This window comes from Phyllostomus hastatus, unplaced genomic scaffold (genome assembly GCF_019186645.2).
Source record: "Phyllostomus hastatus isolate PE091 unplaced genomic scaffold, TTU_PhHast_1.1 phas_contig_137, whole genome shotgun sequence".
Classification (NCBI taxonomy): Eukaryota; Metazoa; Chordata; class Mammalia; order Chiroptera; family Phyllostomidae; genus Phyllostomus; species Phyllostomus hastatus.
The window spans coordinates 1,974,432-1,998,403 of NW_025333583.1; the positions used below are offsets into that span (position 1 = coordinate 1,974,432).

The 23,972-nt window shown below is 44.7% G+C and overlaps 1 protein-coding gene across 7 annotated transcripts; it reads left to right on the top strand.

Annotated features, from left to right (window-relative positions):
* The first annotated feature begins 1,068 nt into the window (after positions 1-1,068).
* On the top strand, positions 1,069-23,083 carry SLC19A3 (solute carrier family 19 member 3). 7 transcript variants are annotated; one of them, XM_045855628.1, is made up of 10 exons: positions 1,069-1,199; positions 1,918-2,028; positions 2,172-2,239; positions 3,830-4,053; positions 8,856-9,029; positions 13,564-13,715; positions 15,463-16,291; positions 18,151-18,343; positions 21,091-21,232; positions 22,023-23,083. In XM_045855628.1, exons 6-10 carry the CDS (start codon positions 13,566-13,568, stop codon positions 22,182-22,184), a joined length of 1,476 nt encoding a protein of 491 aa, XP_045711584.1. In that variant the 5' UTR covers positions 1,069-1,199; positions 1,918-2,028; positions 2,172-2,239; positions 3,830-4,053; positions 8,856-9,029; positions 13,564-13,565; the 3' UTR covers positions 22,185-23,083. The 7 variants fall into 7 exon arrangements, with proteins under 7 accessions (XP_045711584.1, XP_045711575.1, XP_045711603.1 ...); XM_045855619.1 differs by having other exon boundaries at positions 1,108-1,410; XM_045855647.1 differs by having other exon boundaries at positions 1,108-1,410; positions 8,922-9,029.
* Positions 23,084-23,972: the final 889 nt, after the last annotated feature.

Consider the following 23,972-nt stretch of genomic DNA (forward strand, 5'->3'; position numbering starts at 1 on the left):
TACGTTCCTAAGAACCATCACCCAGGTCAACAATTATCAACACATGGTCCGTCTCTGGTCATCTATAACATCACCCACATACACCCCTCCCACCACTGGACCACAGAGAACCAAATGTAGACATCATGTCTCTGGTTTAGGCTATCTATGTCTGCGACACATCAAAGAAACACAGAAGTAAACTCCTCAAGATCCAAACTGAGGTCGTCTCTTGGTGAAAGGTGTGAAGAAACCATGACATCCTCAACCTTCAAGAAAATGTCACAGTGTGGTAAACTCTGGGGGGGACATGAAATTCACAAGGGCATCTGTCCCACTAGGAACAGGGCATTTCCGACCCCGAAGTGCATCACGGTCATGTACAGGAGGATTTCCGCAAATCATAGGAGGGTGACCGCAGAAAATCAAAACCACCAGGACAGCGACCCAAGACAACGCGGGTAATTTTGATCAGCTTCATTCCCACGGGCAGCCCTCAGAAACCAAGCAGTGTTTTTCTTGGGGGAGGGTTTTCCATTCCCACCAACAGCTAAACAAATTTTTCAATTCCACTTTAACCAATGAGGACGTTACAATGCTTTTTAAACCTCTGTTTAATAAAAAGTGTTTAACATATGAACTATTTGTATTAGAAAATTCTCAACATGCCAGAAAACCACCCCACCCCATCCCCTTTAAAGAAAAAATACAGTGATCATAAACATTGGCGCTGGAGCCAGGGTGCCCAGATAAAAACAAGAATGATCCCTGCCTCTTCTATTTATTAGGTTTTCCTCTTTCTGTCTCAGTTTCTTCATGTGCAGAATGAGGATCAGGGCTGAACCTCACTCGTAAGTTTGGGGGAGAAATAAATGAGTGTATAGCAAAGGTAATATTTATAAAAGATCGACCCTGCACTCAGGCCGCCCTGTTTTATTGCATTGACACTGGTTATCAGTATATTCCTTTAAATTGCCCCTTGCTTTAAGGTCTGAAGTTGGTGTTTGCCCACGGTCTGAGAGTTTCCGCCTCCAGTTTAAACCTCTGGACGCCCGTAACTGGCCAATACGATACGTTGGGCGGGGCTTCGGGGCTCTGTCCTGGCTCCACCCCTACCTTCAGCGCCTGGCTACACTAGAGGGATGGCTGAAGGTCGTGGTCTCCCGCAGCTGATCATCCAGAGATGTGAGCGATTTGCGAGCCGAAACCGCCTTCCATAGGTAAGAGTGGCTCCTTGGGAAGGTGAATGAATTGAAGAGATGCATCATCTCTGGGCCGCAGCACTCCCCCTTCCCCAGACTGGGGAGCGCAGGTGAGGCAGGTCCCCGCGCTGCTGCAGCGCGTGTTTGGGACTGGATACGCTCGCGAGCCTCCTCCCGCTACGGCCCTGGATCTCCTCCAACCACAGCTCACGGGCACAGACTCGCCCAGGTAGGTAGGTGTGCCAGGACTTCTAACTCTCAGCCAGGTGGAAAAGCAGGTTAATGGCATCTCGGATGCTGGCGAAGGGCCAGCCTGTCCCTCCGCTGAAGAGAAGCCTCAGCACAGAAGTCCAGATCCCCACCTGAAACTGTCGCCTAGGCCCCATGGGGGAAAAGAGAGGGGTCTTGGGAGTTGAGAGATCCAGGACTCATCTGAGAACCCCTTTAACTGAAGCTGAAAGAAAGCACAGCCATCCGGGGAAGGATACTTAATTCATCAAATAACACGCACAGCAACAATTGGTCAAGCCAGTGTCGCTGCTGTCTTTATGCAAAAGGTTTCAGCTTGTACCGTGTGAAAAGGGTGAAAGAGACGATGTTTTCTGAAAACACTCCTGCCGGTATCTGAGCGCATTAGGGTCTCCTAGGGCCAAAGGTGTGTTTTCATTATGCTACCTGTTTTAAATAGAGCAAAACACTGCTAAATTCCGATGTGTTTTCCTTCGGCCTGTCTTAGGAGTAGCTGAAATGGACACAACTACTTTCGTCCCGTCAGTACTGTCATAGACCAGCAAGAGTGATTCAAGTTTGGGAACGGTGAATGCGTTTCAAGCATAAATATTCAGAGGTAAATGTATTTGGCCTGTGGCGCCTTATCAGTTTAGGGGAGATTATGTCCTGTGAATTATTTACCTTTCTGAAATCACTGTCTGTGACCTGTGAGTGCCCAGCTGTGTTCATCCGGGTTAAATCTACCGTTTGGACTTCCAGGGCAGAGGCGGAAGGAAGCTGAGCTGAGCCCAGGACCAGATAGAGCGGCCCCGAGACAGCCTTGTGAGGTGGGTGCAATTATTCACACTTACGGACAGGCTGGGAGAGGTGGAGTCCCTGCCACAAACAGCAGTGGGGCAGGAGGAACATCAACTTCAAACCCCTAACTCATGCTCTTTCCATTGGGCCCCATTGTCCACAGAAAACCCAAGTCTGGAGAGAAAAAAAAAACAATAAGCCTAAGTCTGGGAAGGTCCACAGTGAGATGTCACACTGTCAAAGCTGCTTTGGTAATTTAACAACCACTAGCAAGTGATTTACGATGAGATGAATAAATTGGAGGTTACTTGGATAGGTTGGAGGCACTGTGAATGGTGGTAACAAACACGAGAAGATAATTTCTGGAAAAGGAGAAAGTCGTGCCTCTCATACACATATAAAAACGAACACGTATTCAAGGATGTATTAACTCATTAATGAGAAAACTGGTAAGGATGGTCCAACCAGATCAAAGGAGAATCCAAAGAATGGGTACATTTCTAGATCAGGAACTCTGAAATGCAGGCGAATTTGGTTGTCCACGTGGGCTAAGGCAAGAGGGCAGTTGCTTCACTGGACGGAACTGGTTTGCATGGCTCTAGACAGGAGTGATCTCGAGTTGCTGTCAGTTCCTGCAATTTGCAAAGGTGTACAATAGCTCAAACAGTGCCTAGTTTTTCCCTTGAAGGACAGATTTTCCCTACCTTCCACCTCGCCACATGCACTGGACCAGTTACCCATGCCACATTCAGGGTTAGGTGCTGTGGGGTGGCTTTCTAGCTGGGTTGTCTGCCCGTTTTATAGTTTTGCTAGGCACGTGTCCCCTAGCACACCTGAGACTCGGTCGGTGTCACCGGAGACATACAGAGAATAAACAGGCTGGGAGGGGACGATTAATTTATCAGCAAACGTGTCATGCAAGTGAAAAAGGATGGTGACACAGACGATGGATGGAACCCGGAGCGTGTACATATTTTGAAGGTCACCTGCATCTACTCCTTCGGTGGCTTTGACCAGCTGTTTTCAGCCAGTGTCACCTGGTATCACACAAACCATTATAATTTTTAATATTCTGCAGCACACCAAAAAATATATCTTTTGCGGATCTGACCAAAAAATAGGTATCATTTTGATTGATTCACACCAGACAGCTATTGTTGTGTTGGCTGTTGTCATTTTTTTTAAATTTGACAATCTAAGGAAAAGAGGTCAGCACCCCTGACTAAATAGTCAGGTATTGCCTGTTTTATAAATTCTTGCAGCACACCGGTTTTGAAAATTGCTGGGTTTGACCAAAAACAACAATTCAGGCTGGCACGTTGAATATCTGGACCTAATTCGCATGCTTTGAAGTTGTATGGACTGCTTCATTCCCATGAGGAAGGCATGATACTGGGGTGTTGTTCTGTTTTGGGGGGTACATAAAGGATGATGAGTGGGTGATAGGGCTACTTTGCGGTTTTCTGAGACTCTAAGTCACTTAATACAAAATTCTAGAGAAACTCAATTCGATTATTTTATCACGAACACTCAGGGGGAAATGTTTCTGATATGTCTACCTTCCTCATTGTCTGTGTTTCCGAAAAATCTGGATCTGGTTGTCTGTTTCGTTTAATGAGGTGCCAAAGGGGGCGACCGCGGGAGAGGGTGGTTCCAGTGAACACAGCCACGGGAAGGCGGTGAGCTTTGCTGGGTAAAGCCATCGTCCTGTGCCAGCCCAGTCCTAAGGCGGAGGACTCGAGACTCCAGTGAGTGGCCACAGGAAGGAGCGGAAGACGGGACTGAAGACAGGAAACTGGACTTAGTTCTAGAAAGGAATAAGCTCAAGCCACAGAAGGAACAGGTAACTCTAATTTGATCTATTTTGAAAAATGTTGTATATAGCCAGCTTTACAAAGATTTTTTTTTTTTTTTGCCTGTCCTCACTTTGATTGAAGAGCACTGTTTCCATTCTAAATTTTCTAGGACAGACCCAATTTCAAAGATGCTCTTTTGTTTTCAGATTAAATAGAATAGAAAAAATCCAGGGCAGTAGGGGAGTCCTACAGAGTAAAATGTTTTGAAGGGAAAGGGAGGGGAGAGGATGGATTTTTTTTTAATTGAGGTATCATTTACATACAATATAAACTATACATTGTCAGTCTGGGTGTCTATAATTATATACGCCTATGTCATTATGTGCCATGAAGATACGGGGTGTTTCATCACTCCTGAAAATCCCCTGTGTCCCTTTCCAGTCAGTCCCCATGCACCCCCACCTCAGAGGTCACTGTTCTGATTTCCATCAACCGTGGAATCTTACAGGATGTTCCCGTCCTTTTGGTGTCTGGATTCTTTTTATGCAGAAGAATGTTCGAGATTCATTTGTTTTTGTTTCATGGATCAGTGATTCGTTCCTTATTTCAAATCATCTTTATTGAACTATAATGGATATGTAATAAGATGTGCATTATATGTTCAGTAAATAAGTTTTTACAAAAGTATGTAACTTTGGCCCCGGCCAGGTAGCTCAGTTGGTTGGACAGTCATCCCATGCACCAAGAAGTTGTGGGTTCGATCCCCAGTCAAGGCACACACCTGGGTTGCGGTTTCAGTTCCAGGTCAGGGCACGTGAGGGAGGCAGCTGATCAGTGTCTCTCTCTCTCTCTCTCTAAAATTGGTAAACATATCCTTGGGTGAGAATCTTTTTCTTAAAGTATGTAAGTTTCTAACCACTTCCACAATCGAGATACACAGCATTTTCACCACTGCAGAAAACTCCTTCATGGTTTATTTTAGACAATCTCCCCCTATTTCCCACCCCAGGCACCCACTGATCGAATTTTTATCACCATAGATTAGTTCTGCTTGTTCTAGGCAGTTCTGCTTTATATATATATTTTTTTCTTTCTCCCCCCACCCCCCCCACTCATGGAATCATACAAGTTTGTGTCTGGATTCTTTGGCACAGCATGATGTTTTTTATTTGCTTTTTAAAATTATATTTTATTGATTATGCAATTACAGTTATCCTGATATTTCCCCCTTTGCCCCCCTCCCCCCAGCACCCCTACTCCCTCAGGCAATCCCCCCACCATTGTTCAAATCTACGGGTCATGCGTATAAGTTCTTTGGCTACTCTATTTCCTATACTGTACTTTACATCCCCAAGACTATTCTGTAACTACCTGTTTGTACTTCTTAATCCCCTCACCTCTTCATCCATTCTCCCCACCCCCTTCCCATCTGGCAATCCCCTGGTAACTAATTTCTTTTCTTTTCCTTTTCAGAGTCTTTCTTTATCTTTAAGCTTTGGAGTGGGCCTCTTTGCATCCATCATAATTGGGACTCTCTGTGCTTCCTGGACTTGCATGTCCATTTTCTTCACCAAATTAGGGAGGTTTTCTTTAACTATTTTTTTCAGATAGATTTCCAATTTCTTGCTCTTTTCTTCTTCTGGCACCTTATGGTGTGAGTGTTGGGACTCTTAAAGTTGTCCCAGAGGCTATTTACACTATCCTCATTTTTTTGGATTCTTCTTCCTTCTTGTTCTGATTTTTTGGTTCCTCATGTTCCAAATCATTGATTTGATTCTCAGCTTCATCCACTGTACTGTTGTTTCCCTGTAAATTGTCCTTTATTTCAATTAGTGTATCCTTCATTTCTGACTGGGTCTTTTTTGTGCTGCTGAGGTCCTCACTAAGTTCCTTGAGCATCTTTATAACCAGTGTTTTGAGCCCTGTATCTGATAGATTGCTTATCTCCACTTTGTTTAGCTCTTTTTCTGGAGTTTCGATGTGTTCTTTCATTTGGGCCATGTTTCTTTGTCTCCTCATTTTGGCAGCCCCCCTGTGTTTGTTTCTATGTATTAGGTAGAGCTGCTTTGACTCCGTATCTTGGTAGTGTGGCCTAATATAGTAGGTGTCCTGTAGTTTCCAGTGACACAGCCTCCTCTGTCACCCAAGCTGAGTACTCGAGGTGTTCCCTTTGTGTGGGCTGAGTACACCCTTCTCTCATAGTTGAGACTTGGTTGCTGCTGGCAGATCAATGGGAGGGATTTACCCAGGCCAGTCAGCTGCAAGGATTGGATATGACCTATTACCACCAACCTCCATCCTCCTTGGAGGATCAGCTGTGCAGGGGCTGGGTAGTGGTGCTCTGACATGGTCTGTAGCTGCCCACTGGGTGCATTGGCCCTGGGGTTTCCCCAGGTGGTGGAGGCCAAGGTCAGCCTCAACCTATTTCTATGTATGCCAATGGTGCCCTGTCTGAGCTGTGCAGCAATCTGAAATAGCTGCTACTTGTGCTGAGCTTGGAGATTTCCAGGTGAAGTCAAGCTATGCCTCTAATCTGGTGCAGCGAGGGCTCACTGAAGCCAGCCATTGCTTGTTTGCTAGGATTTAGGAGCCAAGACCAGTCATTGTTATGGAAAAGCAGCTTAGGTGGGCCCATAAGTTGGGTGGGGTAGAGCTTCTGTGGATCTCCAAGGTGGGTCACACAGTGTTAGCCAGGTTGATGGAGTCTCAGATATGGCACCAGCCTACCGATTCTGTTGGGGGAGGGCTCAACAATGGGTATCATGGCCTCTGCTCACCCTGATGCCAGACACTTCAGTCTCTCCCTGTGTATCTCTGGTGCCTTGCAAGTTGCCACCCCGGTGCTGGAGCTCAGAGGCTATGAGTCTGAGTAGGTGAGTCCGTGTGTGGGTTCCCCAACAGGAACTGCTTAGGGCTCCAGCAGCCTCCTCCACTGACTCAATCCCCACTGGTTTTCGCAGCCAGCAGTTGTGGGAACTTAGCATCCTAGCACTGGAATCCTGGACTGGGGGGCCTCCTGTGGGTCTGGGACTCCATTCTCCTAAGGTATCCCGCCTGAATGTTTGTCCCTGTGGATGCGGGGCCAGCCCGTTCCACATCCATGCCCCTCCTATCAATCTGGATGAATATGGTTTCTTCAATTCTGTAGTTGTCAGACTTCCCATTCGACTTAATTTCTGACATTCCTGAGCAATGGTTGTTCTATATTTTAGTTGTAATTTTGATGTGGTTGTGTGAAGATGTAACCAGAAAAGACACCGGCGTTCGGGCTGCCTGTCACTACCAAATCCAATAAGCAATGACAGTGATTGAATCTTTTATAGGTGCTTTATTCAGGTGGCCGGCGACCCGAGAAGATGGCGGGTTCATACCCTAACAAACCATCTTACTCTTTCTTTCCCAGCCAGATCTTTTGTAAGGGGTAGGGGGAGGGCAAACAAGGTGTCAGCGAGAGCCTTTGAAATTCAACAGTTGCCTCCAAGGGGGGAAGGGTGGTCACTTGCTTCTTCCTGGTACAGATGTCTCCAGGAGGTCAGCTGCTTATTCTCAGGCACTAGGATGGGCCTTATCTGTAGTTACTGAAACAAAAACTTAACATACACGTTACTTGCTAGATTTATGACTATTTACCTTAAGCTAAATTTTCCCAAGTCTTAAGCCCCTATCAAAGAGGCAAGCCATGTCTGCCCACGTCACCATCTTGACCAGAAGCCACATAATGTTTTTTATATTCATCCAAGTTTTTGCAACATTTCTTTTTTTTTTTTTGCTTCTGATCAAATCAATATTCATTGCCTTGGGGAAGGTCTTTGCTGTGAGAAGTTAGATCACTTCTAATGCAAAGGTGTTGCATTGAAAGTGTCACACAAGCCGTCTGGAAACCCCAAAGGTACACACGGCCATTCATCCCCAGGGCTCACGCGATGCACTGCACCTGTGCAGATATGCAGATGGTGCAACTGAGCCTGCAGCAGGTGCTGTCTGGCCTGCTAGGCAGGTGGAGCAGGGAGGCTGTGGTTCACTCCTGGGGCCGCCCTGCTCCCCGAGTGAACTCAGGGCTGATCTCAGCGCTGGCCTACTCCACCTGCCGCTGCTAGCGAGAGCTTCCCGCACGTCCCATCCCACCCAAGGGGGCGCTAAATCTCTGCTGGGAAAAGCAGGTGATTCATTCAGCCTCTCTTGTGACTTCCGGCATCTTTACTGTAGATGTGAAGTCATGATAGCCTGATTGGCTGACTTCACCTCGAGAATGTCCTTTTCTCTTATCTTTTCACTCACTGTCCAGATAATGTTCTTGTACCTTTTTTTTTAAGTCCTGGCGGAGCATATGAGTAATTTATGAGGATTATTGCCACAGGAGCAACTGTTAAAAAATAATTAAAAATTATCTCCTTTGGAAAGCGAAAAAGGGGAAAGGGAAACATCTTGCTCTAAAAGAAAGGAAATCGAGCCCATTTATGCCCTCAAGTTAAATTCAGTGACGTGAAGGCAAGTGCAGCGTTCTCTTTGAAGGAGGAGGGTTCTACTATGAGGTCAAAGTGGAGTGATAAATGGGCCAGTTGCAAAACAGCGGTGTGCTTCAGAACGGTGCTCTGCTGTGAGGGCTGCGCCCCAACCAGCCAGAACGCGTGTTCTCCAGTGACGATAAGAGACGTGCTGGTGGAGGGCACCGTCCATGGTCAGGGATGTGGCTTCTCACTCAGCGTCCTTGTGCCACGGCGAGGCGCATACAACGGACAGCGTGTCATAAATGGGTATTTGTATATTGATAACCCAAACAAACGTTTCAGAGAAAAAAACAAACAGCTAAACTCTGAAGTGCACTCGGTATTTAATTTTTTTTCTGCAGCGTTTTATTAAAATCCTGTGTGCAATTCACCAAATTATATTTTGACTGCCACCCTCTGAAAAGCAGCACCCTGGAATAAACTGGGACCAGAATTCTGCGGCTGTAGCCAGGCCATCTCAACTTCTCACGAGAGGAAACACGACTGAACTTGGAATCAGGAAACCTGAGCCCAAGGTGAGGCCCTGAGGTCGGATAAATGTGGAAAGGACACAGATCTCACTGCCATTGGCCTTCAGTTTCCCTGCCTAAAAAACAAGGACAAGGCCACCTCTTCTGTCACCTCGCAAAATTGCCAAAGAAACATTTAAAATTGTTTCCAAAGGTAAAGATTACGGGAAGAGATTCTATAAGCAATTTTATCATCACAGTCTTCGTCGTGATGACGTAAAAGAGGGGCATCCCCCACTGATGAGATCAAAATCAGAGGTGGGGCTGGTAGTTCCCAACATTCTGAGCCCACTGGCCCCAGACTTCTCCAGCAGGTGAGACACTGAGTGGGACAGTTCCCAGGTTGTCCGCCCGGAAACCCAGAGCCCACGTGGACATGGCCTTTGGGGCAGATGGCAGAGAAATGAGGCGAGGAAAATGTTGAGGTGGCGGGCATGCGGTGCCACAGAGGTAGGAGGCGTCTACCCATCAGGGTAGAGGGAAGAAGTGAACTTGCCAAACACTGCCCCGACCTTGAGCTCAACTTGAACCTTTCTTAGCTGAGTGGTCATGAGCTTTGAAGAGGCTTGGCTCCCCAGCCTGAAGTAGTGGAAACATTTTATATATAATTATATAATAAATGATAGTATAATGTATATAAATATAATTATATATTATATGATGTGAAACATGCAATTATATACTTGCGTACATTACATATACATAGAATTAGGATTGCTCTAAAGATGAGAGACAGACAAAGCAGCTAGCGCACTGCTTGGTGTCAAGCAGGAATGAAGTAAACAGCAGCTGGCAGGTTGTTATCATTTGACCTGTGTAAGTTGCAAGCTTTATGTAAGGAAAAAGGTCACAGCCTTCAGGAGGGGTGGGGTGAAAGGTCATGCTGGGCTGGAGGATTTTACTCATCTGTGTGCTATGCAAACTGTCAGATCCCGACTGTGGGATTTTATTCAATGCTAACCACAAGCATTCAGGGCCCGTGTTGGGCAAGCAGTTTACATTGGATGGGACAGTCACAAACAGGCAGTGACATGTGCCTGTGAAGGGGTTGATGTCAGGATCACCTGAGGGTTTGTTACCTTTCCCGCTCTCTCCATGGCCCAGAGGTCCAGGAAGGAATTTCAGGGTTGCAGGTTCTTTGTGTAGCTTTGAAAACGCTCCCTGGATGATTTGCATCCACTTCTCCTACCACCCTGCCAAGGTCCAAGGCTGTGGCATGGAGCCAAAGTCTCGCTTTGGGCCAACCAGCCTAGTGGATGGATGAGGGACGGTGGTCCTTGGTCCTCCTGCATCAGAATCACTCAGGGTATATAAATGCAGATTCCAGGGCCTCTTGTACCTGCTGAATCCCATTCAGGGATGGAGCCCAGGAACCCACATGTTTACCAGGTGATTCTGACGTGCAGGTCAGGCTCACGCAGTCTTGGTTGACTGGCCAGGTTTGGAACGGGTTCTGCGATGAGGCAAGTGCTGGAGCACGGGACTCAGAGTGAGTAGGAAAGGAAGGAGGTGAAACAAGAGCCCGACATTAGGAGCTGAGAGTCCCAGAGAGTCCCACCGGGCAGTGACTGTGGCTGTGGCTCTGGCTCTGTGGGCAGAAGAACGGCCTCCAGGAGACGCATCATCTCTGAAGGGGTCTGGGAGCCCCAGGACACTCCCGCTGCTCTGCCCAGGCCTTCTGGATTAAGGACTCCTGCTAAGGTTTGATGAGACGCCTTTTCTCATTTTCTCTGGCAGAAAAGCAAGCTTTGGAGAACGTATGTATTTCCATGGGGAAGGGGCTGAGGGAAGGAAGCCCAGGCTTCTAGGGCCCAGTGATGAGCCCCCCAGAGACTTCTCAGCTGTTTGCAGCTAAGTCAGACACCGCCCCCCTCATTTTCTGCCCATTCGGCTAGAGCCACCGTTGAGTCCTCCGACATGAGGAGAGCAATGGGAAGAGAAACGACCTGGGTTTGAGCAGCAAACCCGTGCCCTGCGTGACGCCACGTTCTTTCCAGGTGCCTGGGTGCGCCTTGCTTACACAAGCCTGCACATGCCACTAGCATTGTTATCCCGTTCAGCCGAGCTGCGAGGCACTAGTAGGGTGGAGGACTGCCCTGGCCTTGACCTGGTGCAGCCAGGAAGTGCACTTAGGAAACCCAGACAGAGCTTCACTGGTCCTCAGGAGTGACCTTTGACTTCCTTCCCTTTCTTTTCACAAGACCTACTATGTGTTGGGTGCTCTTCTAGACACTAGGGACAGAGCAGGGATCCAAACAAACAGAAAGCCCTGCCCTCCTGCTTATCCTCGAGTGAAGCAGAAGCAGAATTCACTCTTCTGCTTGACCTTCCCAACGAAGTCCAGCTGGAAACAGCATTAGAACAGTGAAGGGATGGAGAATTTGATAATCCCGGGGACTGCTAGCAGCCCAGGGAACGTGGGCATAGTCCTAGGTCTCTGAGATGCACGGAGAAGGTGGTGGCTTGCAGTGAGTGAAAAATCCATCGTCAGCATAGATGAACTTTCTAGATGTAGAGCCCCAGATGCCACCCCATTAAGACCCCCCTGTGAAAGATGGCCAACACACAGATTGCCTTCCTAGGGCAATCTTTTCTACTCGAATACCACTCACAGCGAGAGAGGCCTCGGCAAGGCCAGCAGCATTGCCGGGAGAAGGCACATTCCGTGCATTCTTGTCCGAGGGAGGCGGTGGAGGGCGGCCAACCCCAGATGTTCTTGGCAAAATTTTCCCCTTTGTCAGCATTGCTCACAGTTGCTGTCATTTGATTCCAAATTATGATTTCCACGGTCTCAGCATTGTCTCATCAAGGGTTTCATTGACCTCGATGACAGCAGTGTCTACCTTACTTAACTACCCAGAGGAACTACGCAGCTTCCTGAGACCACCTTGCGAAAGAGTAGGGTGGGCGGCAACTGCAGTGTGACCCAGCAGCCCCTCCCTACCTTCATGGCCCTTAGCCAAGTTTCTCCCCCTGGACACCTGCAATTCCACCCAGGTGACTGACGTTCCTGAAATGAGCCTCATCTTCCTTCTGTCTGGCCCACCTTCAAACTGCAGTTTCCCCGGGGAGCCCTGTGTATTAAGCCATAGTCATTAGTGTGAGTGTGTTCCTAGGAACGCCTTCTTCCCTCGCTGTGGGGATGACTGCCGTTAGGTTAGTTCCGGCAGCTGAGGAAGAAGGGCCACCAGAATGAGGCGGAGAGGAGCAGTCCAAAGGACCCCAGTGGGAGGCAGGAAGAGCTGAATTCAACTCTTGACCATGCAGTTTGCAGCCATTGGTTGGATGTCTCGGATCTCCCATACACTCACCTGGGAATTTAGGAAAGTGATATATGTTTTACAGTTATTATGAGTATTTAATGAGATAATATGCAGAAAAGCATTGGACTCATGACAGGTTAGTTTCTTCTTCTTGTTTTAAATTTTTATTGGATTTTCTCCATTACCATTAATCTCCCTCTACCCTCTTCCATAGCTTCTTGTGAATTATCTCAGAGCACTTTCCCACAGGCACTAAAACTGGGTAAGCTTTACATAGCGTGATCTAAAATATTAAGGAGTGAATTTTCCTGTGTACGTCATCCACGTGAAAAAGCAAAGTGTTTTCAAATATAACCACCATAAAGTGGGGGTCTCTATGCAGTGGTGGGTCCTCCACCGAGTGTTTTGTCTGATGTTTGAATTTCCACAACTTTATTTCTGGGTTAGGGTAAAAGTATGAATTATCAATTAGCTACCTGCCCCCCTGAGTGAGAAACTGTAGACTAACAGAGGAAATGGGCCCAGTCGTAAATAAAAATGAAATACAGTCTAAGAAATGATGACTTCCTCTCCCAATGTAGAGTTAGCACCAGTATGGGAAAGGGGTGTGGTGGTGGGGGGCAGCGGGGGAGGGGTGCAATATAGAAAAGATGGCAAGTCTGATCATTTTCCAGTTCAATTTTTTTAACTGAACAATTATAAATTTGCAAGAGATTGAAGACATCTAACAAAAATATTCTGGATGTCTGTTATATGTCGAGTGTAATGCTAGGCAAGGGGCAGTCTGAAGGAGAGATACATGTGTAAACGAATACGTGCCACTCCGTGTGTTAAAGATTTCAGGGTCACAGTGCAAAATAGGGTGGGCAAATAATAGAGTGCCTACTCAACTCCATCCATGTCCTTTTGGGTTTGATCTCCTACAAGTCCCTTGCCTCCCACAAGTACACAAATAACCCACCAGCCAATGTCTTACTTACTTTCAAACATTCATTGGCCCGTTGTTCACCCTCCATTAGTAGCTCCTCAGTCCCACGTTTGTGATGGAGAACACTGAAGTGAGACTCTACCCCAGCCATAATGAACAAGAAGTTCATTGACAATGGACCGTTTGACTGGCTCACCTATGGAATATTCGAGAGCACAGCTTTCCATTTCAGCTGCAGATGGATGAAACTTCCATCCAAAACCATTTAGATATCCTCAGTTTTCATTACTCCCAAGATGGCAAAAAGAGCAAACATCAATTAATGTTGGCTTTGTTTCCATTCCCTTAGCCATGGCTTGTTTCCAAATTTCGCCAAGCCGTTCCTGGATTTACCCCACTACTATCCTCTGCCTATTTGGGTTTTTCTCCATGATGAGACCCTCGGAACCCTTCCTTATCCCATATTTATCTGGACCAGATAAAAACCTGACCAGCGCAGAGGTAAGTGAGTACCCACACATGTCTTAATGCGGTTTAATTTTGTAGGACTTGAGCAAGAGCAGAGACACGGCTTAATGCAACTTGAAATACGATTAACACACTGACTTCAATGAATCCCATCCTCGTGGTAGCTGCTATTTGAATAGAACCATTCAAACTACTCCTTCCCCCCAAGACTTACAAAAAAAAATGGGAAACCAAAATACATTACAGGTGTAACAAATATTTTAACTTTTTTAGAGTTCTGGCATTGGTCTTACCACCTAAGAACCTTTCAAGTCTCTGTCAATTCTGTGATACCGGATTCTCCATCGAGTCTGTTAGACTAATCCTGAAATAAAATCCCTGCCAGGCACTACATCCAGTCCTAGTACATTTCCAGGCTGCTGGCGGATAAGGAGACTCTGATAAAGAATTGTTGCCTTTCTTTACGACACTCAGTTTTGAAAAAAACGATCTACCAGCATTATCTGCCCCAGAAAACCAAATTCTCTTACTTAAATGATCTACTTCTTTTTTTATATACATAACAAGTGCAACAGAAAATGGCCCAAGTGGAGAATTGCCCTAGGCTAGATTTAAAGTCTCCAGCCAGAGCTAAGAAAACATTGCAGAGGCTGTGGTTTCACTGGGAAGATGAATTGATGCTGGTTTCCTTGGTGACAAGGTGGCAAGGACAGAGAGGTGAACTTATGCTGTGGTGTAAAATCACTTAGGGGCAACTGTGTTCCAAAGATCCCCAGATGGAAGCATGCCATGATTAAGGCAAAAGAAATGACAGACACGGGTTCAGAATCAGCCAGTGAATCTCCTAGGGTCTGCTTCTGCGACCACTAGGGACTAGTTAATGTATCCATCCTCCAAAGCACAGCTCAGTTGCCCCCCTGATTCAGTGATTAGCCTGTCTAATAACTGAACTTTCCATCAACATTGGCATTTAAACCCTTCTGCAGGGATAGGAAAAGGGATAGAGCAAAGGCTGGTATGACCTGCACCCATCATGATCCAAAAGTCAACAGTTTCTTCAATCCTTCCTCTCTGTGAATGAACCTTGAGGTCCCTGCATTTCTGACTAAATCCATGATACAGCTAGCCCATACTAAATGGAGGCCAGAACTGAAACAAATCAGTAGAATTGGAAGAAAGAGGGTTAGAGAGCCCAGAAAATGTGACCAGGAAGGATATTAAAGGCATTACTATTTCCCACTCCATAATCCTGCAAGGTTATTTACTCTTTGAGCTTCATGTATATATTTATCCAGACTTGGGAAGGGCTGACATTTTTGACATAGTGATAAGTCAAATGAAGATAAAGCTTGTCAGATTGTTTCAGCATTGTAGCCTCTTTATCTAATGTTAATCCTTGAACAGAAAGAGCGTGGTATTTGTCTAAGAGCCTGAAAAAAACAGAAGTGTGTTTAGCAAGTTTTAACTGATTTGCTCAACTGTGTACATTATCTGAACACAATATAGTTCAGGTTGTACATATATTCTCCTGCTGGGATGCACATAAGTATATGATTATTTTTGCAGGGCAAGGGGATCTCTGTTTTCCTAGTGGCTTTCTTGACAATCCCTTTTCTAAAGTTGTTTTCCATAATCTGAAGAATACCCCTCCTATCGGACTGGATGCAAACTTTGGTATTGCACCAGCGACATGTACCTTAGTGTGCACGTAGCTGAGAAAGGTGCTCTTCTCACTTCCCGGTGCTCCCGTGGCCCCACGACTCGTGTTCCACCTTCACAGATAACCAATGAGATCTTTCCCGTGTGGACATACTCTTACCTGGTGCTGCTGCTCCCTGTGTTCATCCTCACGGATTTCGTCCGCTACAAGCCAGTCATCGTCCTCCAGGGGATCAGCTACATCATTACCTGGCTGCTGCTCCTGTTCGGCCAAGGAGTGCAAGTCATGCAGGTCGTGGAGTTCTTCTACGGGATGGTCACCGCCACCGAGGTGGCCTACTATGCCTACATCTACAGCATGGTCAGCCCAGAGCACTACCAGAGAGTGAGCGGCTACTGCAGGGCCATCACGCTGGTGGCCTACACGGCGGGCTCAGTGCTGGCCCAAGTCTTGGTGTCCCTGGTCAACTTATCGTACTTCTACCTCAATGTCATATCCTTGGCCTCTGTCTCTGTGGCTTTCCTGTCCTCACTTTTTCTACCAATGCCCAGGAAAAGCATGTTTTTCCATGCAAAAGCCAGCAAAGACGTCCAGAAGCCATCAAGCACGAATGCCGTGTCAGACGAGCCACGTGGGGACAAAGCACCCCACTGCAATGAGGAGAAACCCGCTCCGGAAATAGCCGCCTCTTCGGGGAACTGGGATGGTGGGCTGCTGAGTGGCCCAAAGCCGGACAATGTCGCTGTGAGAGTTTTTGTGCAGTGGTTCCAAGATCTGAAGGAGTGCTACTCCTCCAACCGTCTTTTTTACTGGTCCCTGTGGTGGGCTCTTTCCACAGCAGGTTTTAACCAGGTTGTGAACTATGTTCAAATCCTGTGGGACTATAAGGCACCGTCCCAAAATTCTTCCGTCTATAATGGGGCAGTAGAAGCTATTGCAACCTTCGGAGGTAAGTGTGCATTGATTACTCTTCCTTTGATGGGACACCCCCATTAAGTTCGTTTTCCCATTTGCTAAACTTCCCCTGGTAGTAAAATAGCTCTGTTCAGAGGGCACATTAACCTTCATAGAAATGGAAGGTGCTGGGAGAAGAAACGGGGAACATGACAATTCTGTTTTATGTGTTACGGTTGCAACAGGTAGCTCGGGAGCTCAGGATTGAGCACCAAACAATTGAATTGTGGCCACATTCCTAAGATTTCATTTCAGCATCAGGAAAAGTCCTAACAATGCTCTCTGTTCTTCTAGAATTGTTTTTAATGCCAAAAGGCAAGTACACATCTTGAATATAAGTAGGAGTTTTTCTTACTTTAGAAAATGAGCTAAACTGTTAAGGCTTCTAAATTATCCCTGGAAGAGTTTTGCTTACTAAAGAATTTGGTTTACATAGCACCCACCTTTAGAGATTCCAGTCTGTACACCAAAAATGTTCGAAAGTCGCTTTCTGATGAGATTTCAGTAAGGAGCGGGAGAGACGTGAGAGTCAGGATTCTGAGATCAGTGGGAAATCTGCCTTTGAACTTGGCTCTACAGTAAATATTTGTAATCTGGTGAGTGGAAACTTGAATGTCAAGTAAGACTTTGAAGCTATTTTGTAGGAAGTGGGAGATGTCCACACCCTCGCTCACAAAAAGTTTCAGAAAACTCATGCGGCACCTGTTTATTGTTGCCCCCCCTCTGGGAGACTTGAGAGGAACTCCTGGGAACCCGCGCTGTGCCAGCATGCGGCTCCGAGGTCCTTCCTCCCGCGTCCGAAGTCTAAGGGGAAGAACGGCTTTCTGTTTCCTTTGCAGGAGTCGCTCTTTCTCAGATCAAATGTGACGAAGTTCACTAACCACACGTCAGTAGTTTGAAACATAAATACCTAACTACAGTCAATTATTTGACCTCTTAAGCTCTGCAAATCAGTAGAAAGCGGTTCACTCAAAACCACAAGCAAATTAGGCCAGATTTGAAGATGTTAAGATGGACACTAGAATTAAGATTAAGATTAATAAAGACTTACGTTATTTATAATAATTATAATTCAACCATTGTATAAATAAGATTAATATAAATAACATGTAAGCATAATAAAATATAAGTATATAAATAATAATAAAGACGAAGACTTACTCCCCAGTGCAACACATCTGTTACTCATCATTGAAAAAAAAAAACTTAACTATAGCCCTGGTGGGTGTGGCTCCGTGGATTGAGTGCCGGCCTGCAAACCAAAGGGTCGCCAGTTCAGTTCCTAGTCAGGGCACAGGCCTGGGTTACAGGCCAGGGCCCCAGTGGGGGGCGCACAAGCCACGCATTTCTCCCTCTCTTTCTTCTTCCCTTCCCCTCTCTAAAAATAAGTAAATAAAATCTTTAAAAAACACTTACTATAAAAAATGATAAAGGCAAATACAGATGGGCTGGGAGTACCTCCAGAGCAACTATTTCATCCTCTCCTACCCTTACTCCCCCCATGTTGTATTGAATGAATGGGTTCAGGTCTCATTTCTCCCCACTCCGCCGTGGTCAGGAACCTTCCCAGCCCTCTGGCTGGTACAGTGTGTGGCACAGAGACGACACTAATAAAAAGTGTGGCAACTAAATGAGTCAAAGAATAGGAAGTAAGAGAGAAGCCAAAGGAAAACATGGTGGAGAAAAGGATAAACCCTCACTGAAGTGGATCACACTATTTTCATAAACTGTGAAAGCAATATACGTGTATTCATCTTTTAGAATTACCCAGGACCTGCGTTTCCAAAAGCGCGCGCTGATATTTCCCACGTGCAAGGCCAACGTGGTTGATCTTCTGTGTTGTTTCTTTGTCAGGGGCCGTGGCTGCCTTCGCAGTGGGTTATGTGAAAGTCAACTGGGACCTTCTGGGAGAGCTGGCCCTGGCGGTCTTCTCCGTGGTCAATGCCGGCTCCCTATTTCTCATGCACTACACAACCAGCATCTGGGCATGCTATGCTGGCTACTTGATATTCAAGTCCAGCTACATGCTTCTTATCACCATAGCAGTGTAAGTATTACCAGCCATCTGTGTCCACTCCTAGAACTAAACCCTGCTCTCTCTTCTATAAGCTTCCAGTACCTCAGAGAACCTCAGGGGGATTTTAATTAATTGCAATTTTAAATGTTGACTACTTCATATTAAATTAGACACACTTAAGCCATCTTTTTATTTCACTATTTGCCATCTGAATATTACTAAGAATAGTCATCAAGGAAGGAAGTTCCTCACTGGGCAGGTCTCAGTGGGTGGTAATACCCCGGGCACACACTTTCTAGGACAAGGTGTCTCTCTGCCTCAGCAAGCCCTGTCCGTTGTTTCTGGGCATCTAGGTGTGTTCACCTAGATGAAATGAGGGTAACCTCCTTCAAGGAAGCACGTGATCTTGTGAACTGCCCTGCAGTCCAGTCCTGGCCTCGCTTCCTCCCACAGCCTTAGTTTCCCTCTTACCTTTCAGATGCAAGAAAGAAGGTGCAAAAAAACAAAAGTTACTCTTTGGTGAATGTGAGATCTTGCTCCCAGGCATATGCCATCATTTGGCTCCAGTAAACTCTTATAAAAATTCTCAAAAGAAAAAAGAAAGAAATTTCTGTCAGTTCATCAACCAAGAGCAATGATACATGGTCAGGTTGTGATTTTTTTATTCCAAGCAATTTGCCATAGCAACGTGGGATGGAATCGGACTGTGAATGATTCAGTTTAAGTTTCAGCCCTGATTTCACGTGGTTGCTCGAGTAATTCCAAGCATGTTTCCGAAACAAAATAATCTTAGCAAGTTATAAAAAGTCAGACATCAAAAAATGCAGGTGCAAAGATTATTAGCAACTAGATTCCAGGGATCATTTTTTTAAAGAACAGTTAGAAACATTTGGTTCTACATCTCAGCACAAGGAAAGCTGACTGTGTAGGAGATGTACTTTAGTGGTAACCAAAAAAAAAGAAGAAACATTTGCATTTAAAATCACATAAACAAAGTAAAGACAAAAACTGTATCAGGTTTTGTTTTTTCATTTGTGAAAAATGTTTGATAAGTAATTGACAGGGCACAGAATTATGAGCACCCTGGGGAAAGACTGTGAAATGGCAGAGATGAAACTTGTTAACAAGTTTATTTTTTTTCACTGAAATGTGTCATTTAATGATTCCAACTCATGTGTCTTGAATTTCTTTTTTTAATGTGAGCATTTGGTTAAGGTGGCATTGTATTATTTCTTTTCATTGTAAGAATATTCAGAAGACAAAGCCTTTACCTGCATTCCAAGGGAGAACTCTAAGTAACACATTTTTCAGTCTTTCAGAAGTGTTTTAAGATTTCAAAATCTATTATTTATTAAAAATTAATTACAGACTCAACTCTACAACCAGTCATGGTCTGGCTCTTCCAAAGAATAATTCACATGGCTGGCGTAGCTCAGTGGATTGAGCGTGGGCTGTGAACCAAAGTGTCGCAGGTTTGATTCCCAGTCAGGGTACATGCCTGGGTTACAGGCCATGACCCCCAGCAACCACACATTGATGTTTCTCTCTCACTCTCTCTCTCTCTCTCTCTCTCCCTCTCTCCCTCCCTTCCCTCTCTATAAATAAATAAATAAATACATAAATAAAGAAATAAATAAATAAAATCTTTAAAAAAAAGAATAATTCACACCAAATTTTGACACTTTCAAAACAAAAAATTGACAATAAAATGAATAACTCTAAAAAATTCCTCAGATTTGGTGTTGCATGCATTTTTATAAAAATCCACTATAAAACACTAAGATCATATTACGTCCAATATCCAAAGTTATGAGAGCTTAGAACATTTAGGCTTAATTTCTGGAAGTATTAGTTTGGATAGGAGGAATTTGGTATCTTTCCTATAACTCATTTAATTAAGCCTTTATCTATTTTAAAACTCCCTTTCTTTGCCCTGTCTGTTTATCTGCACTGGAGGAGATTTCATTGAGAATTGCTGTTAACAAGAAATAAGCCAGTCAGACAAAGACAAATACCACATGATTTCACTTACATGTGAGATTTAATGAACTAAATAAACCGAGTAGAAGCAGACTCACAGACACAGAGAACGGACTGACGGCTGTCGGAGAGGAAGGGGCTGAGGGCTGCAGGAAGAAGGAGGAGGGATGAAGCAGGACAAAGTGGCGGCTGCAGAATAGACACAGAGATGTGGATTGCAGCCTGGGGAACACAGCCAGTAATGTCAAAACTGGGTCTGGGGTGGGGGGTCCTTGGAGGAGCAGGGGCACCACTCTGTAGCGTGCAGGGTTTTCCTGCACCTGTGCTGTACGTCTGAAACTGGTGCAGGGTGGTATTGAATGCAAACTGTGTTTGAAAAATAAAATTAAATAATAAATAATAATAATAAATATTGGTTTAAATGCAAAACAATAAAGACACTCTTTTGTCTTTTTTTTTCCAGTTATAGTTGACCCACAATATTATACCAGTTTCAGGAATACAACACAGTGACTAGACATTCATATAACTTACAAAGTAATGACCCCTAAGTCAAGCACTCATCGGACACTCATATATAATTATTGCAATATAATTGACTAAATCCTCTATTCTGTACTTCCTGTGACTTTCTATAACTGGCACCTTGTACATTTTAATTCCTTCCCCTTTTCATTCATCCCCTCAATCTCCTTCCCATCCGGCAGGCTGCATTTATTTTATTTTATTTTTTGTCTTTTAAAGATAAGAATCCCATGTCTACTCTTGTGAAAAACATACTTAATGTTTAATGACAGATTTCAGATTGCCGTCAACCTGAGTGTGGAACGATATGCCCTGGTGTTCGGAATCAACACCTTCCTTGCCCTGGTGATTCAGACCCTTGTAACTGTGATCGTAGTGGACCCGAGAGGGCTCAACCTGCCAGTCAGCATTCAGGTAAGCTGCAAAACTGCTCTTCATACTCGGTGGGAATGGAGAGGAACGAGGTCCTCTCAAAGGATCCTATACCCTTACCACTGCCTAAATGCTTAAATTTCTCAAATTCCTTGGCTAGGCAAATTTTAAAACAAGAAACTCCTCAGTTACCAGTATAACACACCAAGTAGTTTCGAGCAATAATCGCAGTAAGTCAGCATTTATCTTTGGCTCCTAAAACATCGTCAGGTAACACGTCATTGTGTCCCCAGATGCCTCTTCTTCCTCCCACCATCTGGTTCCGAGGCTTACTGAGGTTTAACCAGGAGGCTCACCTGGCTGCAGACCTCTGTTCCCTGTTCCCCGTGCTCCTGAGGGGCTTAAAAGTAGCTCAACCTCACATTTTATATGAGGATCTGAAAAAGGGGGGTATAAGATAGGTAAAAAGTATCCTCAATGTCTGAGATTTGTTACTGGAGACATTGCACATAGCACTGTACCATCCTACAAACGCAGGTGCATAGGTCAGTGGGAGTTCGTACTTTTCCACCATTGGCAAGGTGAGCTAAACCATGAACCAAGCCACCCTGGCTCCAGAGCCCGCACTCTTAGTTACTGTATGGCTAACGCTTTCATACCTGGTTCTTCCAAGTTGGCAGAAGAAAGTACTGTGCAAACCTGAATATCCCATATTAAGGTCCCAGGTCTCAGTTGTTCCCTAATCCAAGCAAATCAATGGCATCACTATGAATAATCAATCGCAAAGATGGTCAGCTATTACGTGTATCTAATTCTATTTGTTTTTCCACAGTTTTTGGTTTACGGGAGTTATTTTGCCGTCATTGCTGGGATTTTCCTCATTAGAAGCATATACACTATCTACTCAGTCAAATGCCGAAGGGAAGCGCAGAGCTCTCCCCTAAGTCAGAGTGCACAAGAGCCACACCCAGAGGGCCCCAGGGATGCCATCTAATCTTATGTTAATGACTACAGCCTCTGAGCCAGAACCGTGCTGGTCACAATGTCGTTGAGTGCCATAAATTGACACTCATCACAAGTCTGGATTCCGATGAACTTTTTCAAAACCACAACAAAATCCCAGCTTCAGACCAGATATCTTTATGGGCAGCTGAACTAGATGCAGTTGACAGGACCCACGAATCTCAATTAAACAGCCCACGTTGGGACCCCGGTGGATGGCGGTGACTGAAAAATTCTGTTCCGAGCACTTGCAAGGACAGGACAATGGCATGGAAAGAGACCACCGTCCTGGAGCTGATGTTCCCCATCTGTGCGCAGAAGTGCCAACAGCACGGACCCTGCTTCCTGGCTTAGACACGTGTTTCATCCTACCAAAACAGGCAGCACGTGGAACATTTTTGGTCACATGAGTCATTTTCCTTTTTCTTCCATTAAGAGTGTTTCTGTATAACAGTTCTCTAAGAGAATTACAAAGTTTGGTCCCGTTTCTAAGGACTCCTCTCCGATCTTGATAACTTAGCATTATGAACAAGCTTTTATGTGATAATATCACAATTGGATTTTTTATGATAATTTTTTACTTTGAGCTTTGCTGAGCTTTATTGTTGAAACTACCTCAGCGATAATTCCAGACACTCCTGTGTGTCCCCAGAATGACATTCATCTCAATTCCTAGTGGCTCAACAAGAGACAATGTGCTTTCTTCCTGTTAGGACCCAGATAGGTATTTTATTGCTATATCAGTGTAATGTCTGTCTAAAACAGAAAACTTGAACAGAAATTCCAGAGGTTTCTACAAGTATTCATAAATAAGAACATACTGATTGGGGGTGGGCACCTAATTTTTAAGTGGCAGAGATTGTACTAAATAAAATAATGTGTACAGAAATATTAAAGAATCTTTCTAATTTTCTGATGAGTTGTGTTGAAAATTGTCCAAGCTTATCTGCCCTTTGAAACTTCAGCAGAGGATACACTGAGCACTGTGCCACTGGGAATAAAGACTGCTGATTCAAGGTTTGTGTTCCAAATATACTTTTCTCCAAATCCCCAAATCCAATCACTGGACTGAAAACCCAGCTCCAAAGTCAACACACACTCAGTGGAGAAAACTAATGACAATCCTACTTATATCAAAAGCAAGAAAGGGATGACCACTATTATCCTTCTCACTTAACTTATTGTACTGGAGAGATTAGCCAACACAATTAGACAAGCAAAAAAATGACAGTAAAAATTGGAAAGGAGGAAAACTATTACTATTCCAGAGGCTACAAGTATATACCCAAGAGACTCAACTAAAAACTGAGATAGTGGTATAGAAAGTAAGTATACAGAAAACAACAGCTTTTGTGATATAACAATCATTTAGTGAAAGACCCCATATATGGCTAAAATAAATTTAATCTATTTAATGATTTAATAAATGTGGAAGACATATATGAATATGCCTGAAAATACTTATAAAGAGTATGAAATAACACCCAGGCATATGGAAAAAAAACTACCTTGTTCTTGGTTAGGAAAATATATATATGAAGCCATCAGGCTTCCTAAATAATTTAGACATTAAATCTAATTCCAGTGAAAAAATACATGTTTCTTTTTTCCAGAAATAGTAAGGGTGATTCTAGATTTTATTTGGAAAAATTAAGAACCAAGAAAATGTGTTTTTTTAATAGAAAAATAAGATAAATTATTTGCAGAGAATAAAATCCTACTCTCGACTCTTAGTCACAGTGACATGGTCAGGAGCATGAAGAGACAATCTAATAAAACA